The 13,719-nt window shown below is 42.4% G+C and overlaps 1 protein-coding gene across 2 annotated transcripts in view; it reads right to left on the minus strand.

Moving 5' to 3' along the window:
* PRKAG2 (protein kinase AMP-activated non-catalytic subunit gamma 2) overlaps positions 1–13,719 on the minus strand; it is a 274,878-nt gene that overhangs the window by 40,200 nt on the left and 220,959 nt on the right. The window contains exon 6 of one of the 2 annotated variants that reach the window (XM_058533601.1): positions 301–404. In XM_058533601.1, the coding sequence (XP_058389584.1) occupies positions 301–404 (104 nt within the window). Of the gene's footprint in view, positions 1–300; positions 408–13,719 lie in introns of both variants that reach the window. The other variant, XM_058533595.1, reaches the window with a different exon arrangement.

A 13,719-nucleotide genomic window follows, 5' to 3' on the forward strand; every position in this document is an offset into this window, starting at 1 on the left:
CCCATCATTCACCAGCTCTGTGAATTCAGTTCTTAAATTCGAGAATGTGTGGATTAGGCTTTGTGATTTAAATTCTTTCACTCTAGAACCTGAGTTTCCTTATTTATAGAAAAAGGACAATAATAGTACATTCCTTACAAGGCTGCCATGAAGAATGAAAATTCAGACGAAACCTCAGCACAGTGCCGACATGTACAAAGGACTCAATAAATGTCGGCAGGTGTCGCTGCATTTAAATTACCTTATAAAGTAGCCGTCCAAACAATATACCAAAAAGTCATGAAAACTGGGCACACTTACTTGTAATGTAGTATCAAAGACAACAAGCTTTGAACTGGTGGGAACGATATCATAACACTTGTGTGACCTCATGAATCGCATGTAAACGCCACTTTCTGAGTCTTCTGCTAAAAAGGAAAGAAAAAAAGCAAGTATTAGTAATAACAAGGAACTTCCTTAATCAGATGAAGAGTATGGATGAAAAACCTACTGCTAAAAGACTTAATGGAAAATATGAAATGTTTTCCCTGTGGGAACAAGAAGGAGGTAAGGATGTTCACTCTTGCTAATTCAATTCAACTGTACTGGAGGTCCTTGCTGGTGCAGTAAGGCAAGAAAAAAAGGAAGGCATACTGATTGAAAAGGAAAAAGCAAAACTGTCTTTATTTGCAGACTATATAATTTTCTACATAGAACATACAAAAGAATCTATAAAAAAGTTCCCAGATCTTTAAAAAAAAAAATGAGTTTAGCAAGGTTATAGAATGCAGAGTTAATAAAAAATGAAAAACATGCTACTAAATTTCTATATACTAGCAATGAACAGCTGGAAATTAAAGAAACTTTTAAAGGTACCATTCACATACATCTCAAATGAAGATATGGATCTATACAATGAGACAGCAATGAAAATGTGGACACATGCACGTAATGTCTTTATTATTATTTAAATCTCTGTAAAAGTTAACTGACAACTGACAAAGGAATGACAATGTATTGTGGAGTTTATAGCATATTTATATGTAAACTGCATGGCACCACCATCCAACCAATGATGCAGCAATCTAGGTGTCAACCTTGTCATATGGTTTCCTGCACCCTAACCAATTTATCATGATGCACTGTGGAGTTTATATCCCAATCCATCCATTTCTCTCTACCTCCATGGATACCACCCTAGATCGGAAAAATACCCTAACTTCCTAAACAGTCTCTCTGCTTTCAATTTTGCTCTCTTCAATCGCTGTCCACACTGCATCCAAAATGGTTTTGCCAGATGCAGATCTAATCATGTCACCCCTCGGTTGAAAACATGTCAATGGCTTCTAACTATTTTAGAAAAAAGACAAAATCCTTGACGTAGCCTATGAGACCCTGCCCTGAAAGGTCTGGCCCCCACCCACCTCCCCAGCCTCACCTATTGTGTGCCCTTACCCCAGTATTTCCTCCAGCCACCATGTCTCTTACCTCTCCTAAATGCTATGCTCTCTTCTTCCACAGGGCCTTCAACTACTGTTTCCTCCGCCTGGAATACTTTTTCCATCTCTTCTTGGCCCACTTAACTCCTCCTTCACTAGACCTCAGCTCAAGGACATGACTGAGAAGTTGTGGAACCAGACTTTGAACCCAGATGCTTCTTGATTCTAAAGCTGTGCTCTTAGCCAGGATGATGGCCCTCCTCCTCCAGCCTGCAATGACTAACTCCTATCTTCATGGCTCAGCTCAAAGTATACATCTCCAAGAGACTTCTCTGACAGCTCCACTCAGCCCACACCCACCTGTACATTTGGAGAAGATTTGGATTACTCGGGAAATATCTGGGAAGAAACAATTACTTTAGTGTATATACCTATTAACAAAGTAAGTGTTAAACAGCATAACACTCATCAAGTTCCTTGACTGTGGGAAAGGAGCCCTTGTTAGTCTTTATATTTCCTCTGGGGTAAACACTCAGTATATGCTGATCAGTTTGCCAATCTATTGATAAACTATGTGAGCCACTCCCAAATCTCTGTTTTCAATTCTGACCTCTCTTCTGGGTACTATAATTCATAATTCATAATCCCACCATTCCAGTCACCTCCTGGACAGTTCCCTTCTCAAATATCTCCCCTCCTGCTCGTGGAATAACGTCAGACACCTTTGTCTGGCATTCGTGAGCCCTGGGGCCTGGCTTCTCTGTAACCTTAGGTTCCCACAGCCTGTTCTGATTTCCAGGCAAACAGCTCCCTGCTAAGTCCCCGACTGTCTCTAACCTCACTTTCTTGCATTTGTTCATTCTGCTTTAATTTAAACATCCCTCTCTACTGTTTCTTGTCCAATTTCAACCCAACCTTAAATGCCATCTTATCCACCAAAGAAGTGAACATTTGAGTGCTTGCTACGGACAAAATATTTTTGTACTGTCATACCAGATATTACAATAAATTACCTCTTTTAATTTATGTAACAACCTTGAGGGGTATGCCTTCATTTCTTCATTTTACACAGGTGTAAACTGAAGCTAGGAGAAGCCAAGTAATGGCCCGAAGTCAGATAGGAAGTGACCAAGGCGGGATTTAAATCTATGTCCAAGACTCCAACACTCTCCTCATGAAACTCTGTTGCTTCATTTACTCACGAACACACGGTCCAGCAGATACCTGTGGAGCACTACTGCCTACCAGGCACTGTCCCCAGTGTGGAGACACACAGGTGAACACAACAGACCTGGTCTCTGCACCCAAGCTCACACGCTGGCAGAGAATGAGGGCACCTGGATAGACACAGCTCGACAGGAGAAGTAGTGGATCACATACGACCACAGAGGTGGGTAACAGCCCTGAGAAGGGGAAAGAAGGAAGTCTAAAACGACGTCTTCCTCTGACTACGGATGGCATCCTACCTGTATTCCTCATGAGCCATCACTTTATATCTCGTTCACAGATGATAATTTCTTTGAACGGTCAGGATCCTACCCATCTACTACATTAATAATTCAGTCAATAACTCTTTATTGCATATGGTCTTAGTGTGGGTTCTCCCAAACCTGACCCCGAGACCTGCAGAAGTGAGATGGGGAAGGAAAAAGTCAAAAAAGGGTCATCACTGAGCAGGTTGCAGCTTTGTGCAACGAGAGCCGAGGCTGCCAGGGACACTGTCTCATCGTAAGGACCACTCCTACCCTCTCTCATTAGGGGTTACCCTGGGGCATGACCTCTGGCATTTCTGCCCTGCGCTCACAGCGCAGAGATGTTGACATAAGAGAACCTGGATGCAGGTGAGGCAAAGACAGCATTAGCTACCAAGAGCCTCCCTGTGCTAGAGGCTGGGGGTCTCCGGGGGGGACCTCACAGATACCAGGACCAGTGGAAGAGAGATGTCTCTGTCATTACACCATCGTGAGTGCTGCCACAGGACAAGGACGGGCTTACGAATGAACGTCAGTGGCAGGCAGCGAATGGATGAGTGAAATGTAAGTTAATGTACTTCCATTTTCCTTGAAACATTTATCTATCGGAAAACAGGAATCTTCCACAGGAAAGAACAGAACATAGAAAGATCTAATAATAGCTGCCTAGAAAGTTCAGATCCATTGCTGCATCACTGCTTCCACAGGGGCAAGGATGATGTCTGTCACGCTGGTAAAGGTGTTGTCTCCTTGTATGTATGTCTGATATTTTTCTCATGATTAGACTGGCATTATTGGTTTTGAGGAGGATCCACATTTTTTTAAAACGTGAAAAGCTTGACCAAACAAAGCAAAATGTTAACTATGTAAGGCAAATTATAATAAAATGTATTTTGATTTGTTATAAGGATAGGTTATTACTGATGTAATAAAACAACATTAATAACAAAAGTTATTGTTAAAAGTTAGCATTTTAAGTTAGGAAAATAAAGTAAAATAGCATAAAATGTCATTGCTTCTCCACATTTAATATAAACTTTCTGATTATAGATGGCACCATTTGTATTATTTACATTCTGATGAGGTCTCAAATTGCACTTGAAGAAATGCATTGAAAGAGAAAATAAGAGTAATCTGGAGTTAAACCAATTAAAAAAAAACCCAGACAAAAAAACCCATTCAACAATAACAGGTTATTTGGAATGCATTAATAAAATTCCTGAGAAGGCAATAAGTTCAAACTCTCATTATTCAAAAGGCAACTGGAGTTAAGATGTTATCAAAATGTTCCATTCTTGCTTCTGTTGTTTTATATGTCACTGGAAGAAGCATAATTACAGAGTATTTACTGGCACTTGTGGCACTGGTCTACTAAAGGAATGTTTGTGGGATGATGATAAATCTCACCACCCTTCCAATCATATGCTAACCCAACATTACTGCTCAAGGGAGCTGCTGAAGACTACTACCGGGAAAAAGTCTGTTAGAGTGTCTAATTTGTGAAGTTAACAAAACGATTTGGAAAACACATCTACGCCTAAATGCATACAATTATGCCACTAAACAGGAAAGCGCAGAAGGAAGTGTTTCTCTTGCTGAAAGCAGACTGACCACACGCCACCCTCAACAAGTCCTCTCCACTCCACAACAAACCCCCCATCACTCAAGGATTCCAGCAATCTCACTCTAAGCTCCCTTCCCAGCCCCACCCCCGCCACATCCCCCAGGAATCTCACACTCTAGGACAGCATCGATACTGCCTTTTCAAAGGAAATTTTGAACTCTGAGAATGTGCTCCTGTGTTTCTGCCTCTGCTTTGGCGTGCTCTTCTCTCTTCTACAACAGTGCCTTCCCATCCCACCAGGGCTTACTGTAATTCTACCTGCCTTTTGGCAGTGGGTTGAGCACCGGCCCCCCAAAAGATACGTCTACCTAGAACGTCAGAAGGAGACCCTATTTGGAATAAGGGTCTTTGCCGATGCAATTAAAGTAAGGATTCCAAGATGAGGTTATCCTGCATCCTAAATGCAATGACCAGTATCCTTATAAAAGAGGGAAAAGGAGAAGACACAGACACAGAGGCGCCCACGGGAAGACAGAGACAGAGATTAGAGTGACACGGCCACAAGCCAAGGAACACCAAAGACTGCAGACAACCACTAGAAGCCAAGAGGGAGGCACGGAACAGATTCCCCTCAGGGCCTCCAGAAGGGATCAGCCCTGCCCACACGCTGATTTCAGACTTCGGGCCACCAGATTGTGAGGGAATACAGTGCTGTTGTTCTAAGCCACCAAGTTTGTGGTAATTTGTAATGGCAGCCTCAGGAAACTAACACAGCTTCAAAGTTCAGTTCAAAGGCCATTCCTCCTGTAACACCTTCCTTAAGGCCTTCAAGTCAGAAGTAAACACTCCAGTTTTGACACTCCCATTAGTGATTTGTGAGTAATTCACTTCTGGAGTCGCTGGATGCCGTGTACTAAAGTTACAGGCCTGCGCTTCCTTTAGACTGCAGCTTTCTGAGGCAGTGGACGGCACCCGGCTCGCAGGCATCAGGACAGGCGCACGCCGCTACATCTCACGTCGCTGGAGACACATGAGGACAATGAGGAGGACCAGTATGAATCCGAGATTACTACATTACACTGCTGTCCTCGGAGAGAAAAATGATAACAAAGACACACGTTTAAAGGAATACTGGTGAATCCAGATTTAATAATCAGTAAAGAAACCTGATTTACATACCTTTATAAGACTGAAGGATTGGAAAGTGATATTTATAGTCAGAGAAATAATGTACCTATGGAAGTGCCCCGCGTAGTTTTTTTTTCTCAAAAGTGAAACGGCATCGATCTAAAGCTTTAAAAGTGTTTGCAAGTATATTTTATATTGAAGCAATTTTCTAATTATTGGACAAAAAAATGTAATTGAATTGAATAAAACTGCAGAAGACCTTAAAATGTTCACACTATTGTATACATATTTTAAAAACCTGAAATTAGAGCAAAACAACCTGACGCATTCACATTTTACAGATAATCAATACAGTCACAAATGACTTTTTCTAAAACCTATTTACATGGAATTTAATTTAGAAAGAATCTATAACAAATGTGCCATAAGATGGCATGATTCTTCGGTATTTCTAGCCTTAGTTGTATGGACACGAATAGGACAGACTGTCACTGAAAACTCGTTAGTCTAAGACAGACTAAAGCAGGGAGACAAACACAGAACAGAGCAAGGTGGGGTGGCAGGGAAGGTCCGGGAAGGCCTGGGCTGAGTGCTTCACAGAATGCAGAGGGACACGATTCACTAACGAAGTGAAAGAAAGGAGCAGGCTGGTTTCAGTGAACTTCCCGGATTCTCTAATGATGCTGCTACACCTTCAGCACCACAGAGAATTCTGCTTCCTCTGGGCCAAATGCCCCAGTAAACCACTCTAACCTGAGAGATTTCAAGTCAAAGAACATAATGAAAGCCTCTGAGTTTAGAAGAGAGTACCTGCTCACTCTGATCAGCTCCTGTTGGTGTGCTGTGATAACTAAATCAACCATCGACGTCTTCCCTGGCAAACGAAAACCGTCGGCTAGTCACCGGGTTTAATAGAGCCGCGGGGCCGAGGGGGCTCACAGGACTGATGGACTGGGTGGAAGCCTCATAGGGACCGGTGGCTTCTCCTCGGGGGACAGTTTTTCAAGGTGCTGTCCAGCCCCCACCTGACAGAGGCTCTGCTGGGGCCTAACGCAGGCACGGAGAGTGGGAGGAACCAGACAGCTGACACGGAGCCGCAACCCCGTTTCTGTCACTGACCACGACTGAACACTGTATTTAAGTCATATCACAGGTCACAGCAACAGATTCAAACCCTGTCTCAGAGAGCCAAGTGTGTAAGGATGAAAGGCATTTTAAAACAAAATTTACACACTGCCCCAAACTTCACTAAAAAAACCCAAACAACACAAAAACCTGACTCCTTATTCCTAATCCTCACAATTTTAACTTAATATACAGATATTTCATTGTAATTCCACAAAGAAAAAGATTATCAACATGCTATTTTACAATTTATCTTTTATATTTTATTCTACATTTAGAAACACAAGTTTACTATATTCATAGAGTATCTTTTCTGTTTAGAAAACCACTTAAAACAGCAAAGCAAGAAATAAGCAAAAAAGGGGAACATGGACATTATGAGTATAAGGAAAAGATTAAACTCATAAGTTTTTCTAAAGTGCTTAGAAACACAAAATTAACAAAGTCAAAGCTTAAATTTAATTTTACAGGACTTATAAAGTAGCAGAACAAATGAAGTGCATGAGATTTTTTCCTTTCCGGGCTTTTTGCATTTGGTTTCACATGTGTTTCGGGCAAAAGTGTCCACTGAAAAGGAAAAGGCATACACTCTTCTAACCGAGCTGGCAGGCAAAGAGTAATTAGGAAAGAAGAAAAAGTGTGGGTAAGCAAAGGCACACAGTTTCCCCAAGCAGATAGTTCAAAATTAGTTGCAATAAATACCTAACGAATGTCACAAACAGACAAAGCAGTGACCTTGAAATGATATGTGATTCTTACACGAATTTTCAAGTGGCTTCACGTTTAATTCTACGAATCACACAACTGAAGCATCTGTTTTTCAGGAAGCAGAACCCAATCACTAAGCTGAAGCAACAGTGAGGACCAAGGTCAGCTCACAGGGATCAAGCCCCAAGCACCAGACAGGTCAGCGGAGCAAGAAACACCTTGACAACGATAATGCCAGGAACTACAGGGCTACCACCCCGGCCAGCTGGTGTCAGATGGGCTTTCAGCAACTTAGAGAAACTTCCTTCTTCCTCTAGCTTATTAGGGATTTTGTTAAAGGAACATATTCTGAATTCTATCAATTGCTATTTCAATATGTGAGACGACCAGAGGTTTCTCTCCTTTACTCTGCTGACATTAATTCCTTGGTGGACTTCTCAACAAGCTGCAGTCTTGCATTTCCAGGACAACGGTCACATTGCTTGGTTACAACAGTGCCTGGCCCACTTTGCTGATGTTTATGTAGGAGTTCTGCCCAAATTTTAAATGCCAGGTGAATCATTTGTTTTCTTCTTTGTGTGCTATCCTCTGGCTTTGATGTCAGGATCAAGCTAGCTTCACACAATGAGCTGGGAAGCTGCCATCCTTTCTGTGCCCTAAAATAATTCAAATAACCTAGGCATTACTGTTCGTTGAAGGTTTTACAGAATTCACTCATCAATAGGCCTCTTTTGCAGGGGCAGAGGAAGGGTGAGAACTTTTAAGTACTTAAAAAAAAAAAACACCAGCTTTATTGAGACACAATTCACATCCACATACTAAACCCATTTAAAGTGTACAATTCAATTAATTACTTTTTAATTTCTTTCATGGTGATTAATGAAATGGATAATTAAACAGGGAAATACAAATTGATAAAATTTATCCAAAAGTGATTTAAAAGATTTTTAAATTTATCAACATAGTTTGATATATTCATGTTTCCTTTAATGTTATTTTCTAAATCTCTGCATTTATAATTAAGAAGCCCCCCCCCCATTTCTAATGCTTTGCATTTTCACTCATTTTTTTCTTGAACAGACTTGACAAGTTTATCCACTTGATTGGTCTTTTCCAAGAACTAAGTTTTTCTTTCAATTGAGAAAGACTACTTTTTGTATCCGATTTCACTGATTGCTGTCATTTCATTAGGATTTTAGGAGGGAAGAGAAAGAAACGAATATATTCAGCAAACCATCTTGAATCACAAGTGGGGCAGCCCAATTCAGTCAATTCTTTCAGGTGAATTTGGACTGCACTTCACCCAAGTCCCCACAAGCACACTACAGATCGAGATTCGGACAGAATGCTGTTCTAACTCATACTGACACGTGATGGTTTGCCAGAGCTTAAACGTATGTCCATAAATGTGTGTATATCTTGGGGGTTTAGCAATACAACAGATCCTTCTGCTGTGGGCCCTCTGGCCACCTCTGACACGGCACATCATTGTTCTTACAATATGTGTAAGCACTGTTAAGAATTACGATTTCAGGGGCTGGCCCCGTGGCGTAGAGGTTAAGGGCTCGCGCTCCGCTGCTGGCAGCCAGGGGTTCGGATCCCGGGCGCGCACCGATGCACCACTTGTCAGGCCATGCTGTGGTGGCGTCCCATATACAGTGGAGGAAGATAGGCACAGATGTTAGCCCAGGGCCAGTCTTTGTCAGCAAAAAGAAGAGGATTAGCATGGATGTTAGCTCAGGGCTGATCTTCCTCACAAAAAAAAAAAAAAAAGGAATTATGATTTCAAATATAAATATGAAAAACACGATTTACAGAGTGAGGCACTAACTACAGAAGATTCCTTTCTAAGCCTCAGGTCCTTCCTCAGGTATGTCAGGAAGCAGGCCAGGTTTCCCCAGGGGGGACTCCAGCTACTCTGAGTTCACATGGGGCGAGCGCACAGAGGACAGAGCAGGGCAGATCTGGACCAAACCTAGATGGGGACTGTCATCACCTGCCACGTGACCTTGACCAAACTACTTAATCCCCTTAGCCTGAATTTCTTCATTTGTAAAGACGATAACATCATCTATCCTGCAGGGTGATTCTGAGGGATGGGGATAAATCAACTCAAATATCCAATCACAAATGCTGCCAACTGGATAGCACAGACAACATGCACATGAGGAAAGTCCGACAGCACAGACACCAAAGCTATCGCCAGATAAACAGTTGCTGCCGGATGACGCGCTCACAGTGACTTTGATGTTTAATTGTTTGCTCAGTGCCTTTTCTGTCCTTTCTCGGGTCATCATCATAGTTAGGTTTATGGAGACTGTACGACACAGCAGATACTGAGACGAATGCTGTGGTCACATTTTTAATCCACATATAATCCTACTAGCTAGGTACTAGTATTATTTCCTTGTTACACATGAGAAAGCTGAAGCTTGAAACAGCTTGTCTCAGGTCATGCAGCTATTAAGTAGAAGAAACGGGACTCCAATCTGGGTCTGACTCATGCTCTTAATTACCACGACACTCATTACATGTGCACTTAAAGGGGGGCACACCATATACATACACTTCAAAGCTAGAGAAATCAACACAAAAAGGGAAAGCCTGACAAGGGCATAAACAAACACATGAGAATGTGGATGTGTGGACTCTTGAGGTCTTAATGGAACAATTAAACATTCATTTCAAAGAAAATGTAGTACATGATGTATCAAATAGCAATTTATTGTTAGCAACTTACTGCTAGTTACAAATGACCAAAGTATAACTGAAGACAAAATGAATCAGGTAGCCACCTGAAGCCTCAATGATGTTACACGAATCCAGATACTCAGGAAACAGCTCAAAGTGGGAAGAAGCAGCAAACGAAACATTAAATAGTGACTAAAATTTAACCAAAAGGTTCCCAAATTAGTTTCCTTCCCCAAAATGACTCTCCCCTTGTATTATCAGAGATAAGCCAGACTTCTTGTCCATTAGCGCCAGTGCAATCACAGCCACAAAAGAAGTATCTAAAACTTTTTCCTCAGATATCAGATTATGCGAGCAAGCCATCACATTTCCGTCTACTGTTACTGCCTTTGAGCTGGTCAATTACTAGATATAACATATCCTGACTTCATGTTTAGGTGGAGAAGCCTTTGCACCTCTGAGGGACACACTCGAGTCGTCTTCCTTCCCTCCATTCCTCTACCTTGTCATCGCTAGTGGATCAGTACACATTAGGTGGCAAATGGATTTCCTCTCACTGCCTTAAATAGAAATGCCTTATGTCTTCACAAGAAATGAGATCAACCAGTGAAGTACACTAAGCCTATGTGCCAGAGCAAAAGTTGAAGCTCCAAAATATATATATGCTCATTTATGTAACAAATATTTACTGAAAACTACATCTCATTCACCATAATATCTCTGAGACCTGCCAAATATTAAGTTATCAGTCCCTGTCCTCATAGAGCTTATAATTCAATGGCAAAGAAACACGAGTAAATGCATTTCTCCTCACCAGCCTCTATCAACTGTGAGGGATCATGAGATACTATGTGAAGTCCTGTCTGAGGCTTCCAGGAGGCTTCCCCAAGGAAGTGACATTTTGACCACGATCTGAAGAGAACCAGCAGGTGGTTATGAGGAGAGGGAAGAACATTCCAGGGAGAGGGAACAGCCTGTACGAAGCCTAGAAGGCATGGAGGAACAAGGCAGTTTGAGGAACCTAAAGAAGGCCAGCACAGCTGGAGGAAGACGCAAGAAAAGAGATGGAAGACCAGCCCTAAGGGTCTAGTGGTTCAAGTTCGGTGTACTCCACTTCAGTGGCCCGGGTGTGGTTTGCAGAACCACACCACCCATCTGTCAGTTGCCATGCTGTGGCGGCGGCTCACACAGAAGAACTAGAAGGACTTACAACTGGAGTATACAACTATGTACTGGGGCTTGGGGAGGGAAAAAGAAAAAGACGGGAACATTGGCAACAGATGCTGGCTCAGAGCAAATCTTTCCCAGCAAAAAAAAAAAAAAAAGAAGACAGGTGCAAGATGAGGCAGGCAAAGGGAAGAGCGAGTAGGGTACATCAGAGAACAGGTTAAGATATTTGGACTCCAGCCTACAGGCAAAGGAAGATCATGGAAGGCTTTTAAGCATGTTAGTGACATGATTAGATAGATGTTTTTATAAAATATCTCTAATTACAGCATGTAAAGCAGATTGGAGGGGGCCAGAGTAGATGCTGGGAGAGACCGGACTACTTGAGTAGTTCAATAGAAAGATGATGATGGCCTGGCCTGGAGTGACGGCAGAAGTGATAGATAGAGGTAATATTTAGGAAGTGAGATTGAGAGGATTTGATTACTTGGATATGGTAGAGAGAGCTAGAGCCAAACATCATTCTTGTTTTAAAAAAACAACAACCAGTTGAACGTGGTGCCATTTATTGAATCAGGCTGGCTAAAAGGGTGGGGTGGGGGGGCAGGAGACTAGAACAGAGAGACCATGAAATGAATCAGGCAGAGACATTGAGTAGGCAACAAAATACATCAGGAGAGATCTGGCTAGAGATATCTGTTTGGGCATTAGCAGTTATTAAAGCATCATGGTAATTAAATAGGTGGGATTAAAACACTAGGCAACAGGTATCATGGTGGAGAAAGCCATGGAAGGGTGTAAGATTGTCTAGGACGAGAGCAGAGAGGGAGAAGAGAAGTGGGCCTAGGACAGAGCCAGGAGGAAGTCCAACAGCTGATGCCCAGGAAAGAAGAGTAAGCGTAGGGTATGTGAATCAGATCTCACCAAACCTGTTACCAAAAAGAAAAAAAAAAAAAGGGAAGGAAAGAGAAAGAAGAGTAAGAACCATCAAGGAAGTAAAACGAACAGCCAGACATGTATGAGGAGAACACAGGAGTGGTGAGTGGTAGAGGGAGCAGAGGTCATCTCTGTTCACTGCCACTAAGAGTTCAAAGTAGAAGAGGACTGAGAAGTGTCCCCTGGAGTCTGCAAAATGGCGCCACTGCTAACCATCTGAGTGAGCCTGGGTGGAGTGGAGGAAATAGGCTGAAGAACGAAGAGGAGGTGAGAAAATGTAGAGAGGGATTCCGAGTAAAGGATGACTTCACACTGGTCATGCACGCTAGTCAGACCAGGTTCCGGAAGCCTGAGGACTGTGTTTGAAACCCGGTTCCCCCACCTTCCCAGATACATCCCCTGAGGTGATTTATCTAGCCTCTTACTCTCTTGATTCCTCCTCTATAAAACAGGGCTGATGAAAATGTTTACCTCTTCGGGTTGTTTGGAGGATCAGATGAGACAAATGTAAAGGACTTAGAACAGTGCCTCAATATACTTCATATGCCAGTTATTATAATCATCGAAAAAAGGACATAAAAATTCTTCCATTTTTTTCAAGTAAACTCCAAATGCTTTGTAGTATCAACAGTTTTGCCACTGCAAAATCCACGGGTATACTGTGACATTGCAGGGATCCTGGTATAACTTTTTAGGGGTGTTGCCCAGCCCAGGCAGAGTTGTAGGATGGAACCATTTCTGGCCACTGCACAGTCGTCTGAATCACTGGTCTGGACTCCAGTCAGGTGACTGCTGGGCTCAGAGCTGACTGCCCACCAAGGAGCAGACAAAGATGGTCTTGAGAGAGAAGGTCACAGAGATCCCTTCATCACGGAGATGAATAGAGTGCTGCCCTGGGTCCTGATGACTTTCTAGTTACTCGGGAAGCCCGGTGACAGGTCCCACTTTTGGATGTCCCTGAGTCCTCTTCTGCACTCTCCTCTTCTGTGCAAGTAGTCAGGGATCTTTCCATTTCAGATAACAAAACCTCCTCAGTCTATGAGACAACTACTCTACTCATCAAATCTAAGATACCATAAAATGTGAAGCTATAGGCTGCCTTCAGAGGCATTAAAACGTGTACCTAAAAACTATTAAATATGGCAAGCTTTTAAATATGGGGCCAGCTAGAGAAGAAAAATATTAATTGTAAATATTTTATAAAATTCGGACTGCTTTTATAATCAAGAAACAATAAATCTCTTGCCTAAGAAGAGTATGCAAACTCAGTCGAGAGGGGAGAGTTGGGATGACAGATGATCAGAGCCTTCCAATACTACAAGACATGACGGACACGCGACCAAGCTGTGATCACCAACCCGTCACCACCAGGGGTCAGCACCCCTCACATTACTGTCAATAAACGTCAATAAAATTGGACTCAGCTGAGCCACACTGAGAAGCTGCTCTAAAAGCTAAGTGATAAGGGAATACTTTACTAGGTTACCACAAATACACAGAAAGACAATTC

This window comes from Diceros bicornis, chromosome 3 (assembly GCF_020826845.1).
Source record: "Diceros bicornis minor isolate mBicDic1 chromosome 3, mDicBic1.mat.cur, whole genome shotgun sequence".
In the NCBI taxonomy this organism is placed as follows: Eukaryota; Metazoa; Chordata; class Mammalia; order Perissodactyla; family Rhinocerotidae; genus Diceros; species Diceros bicornis.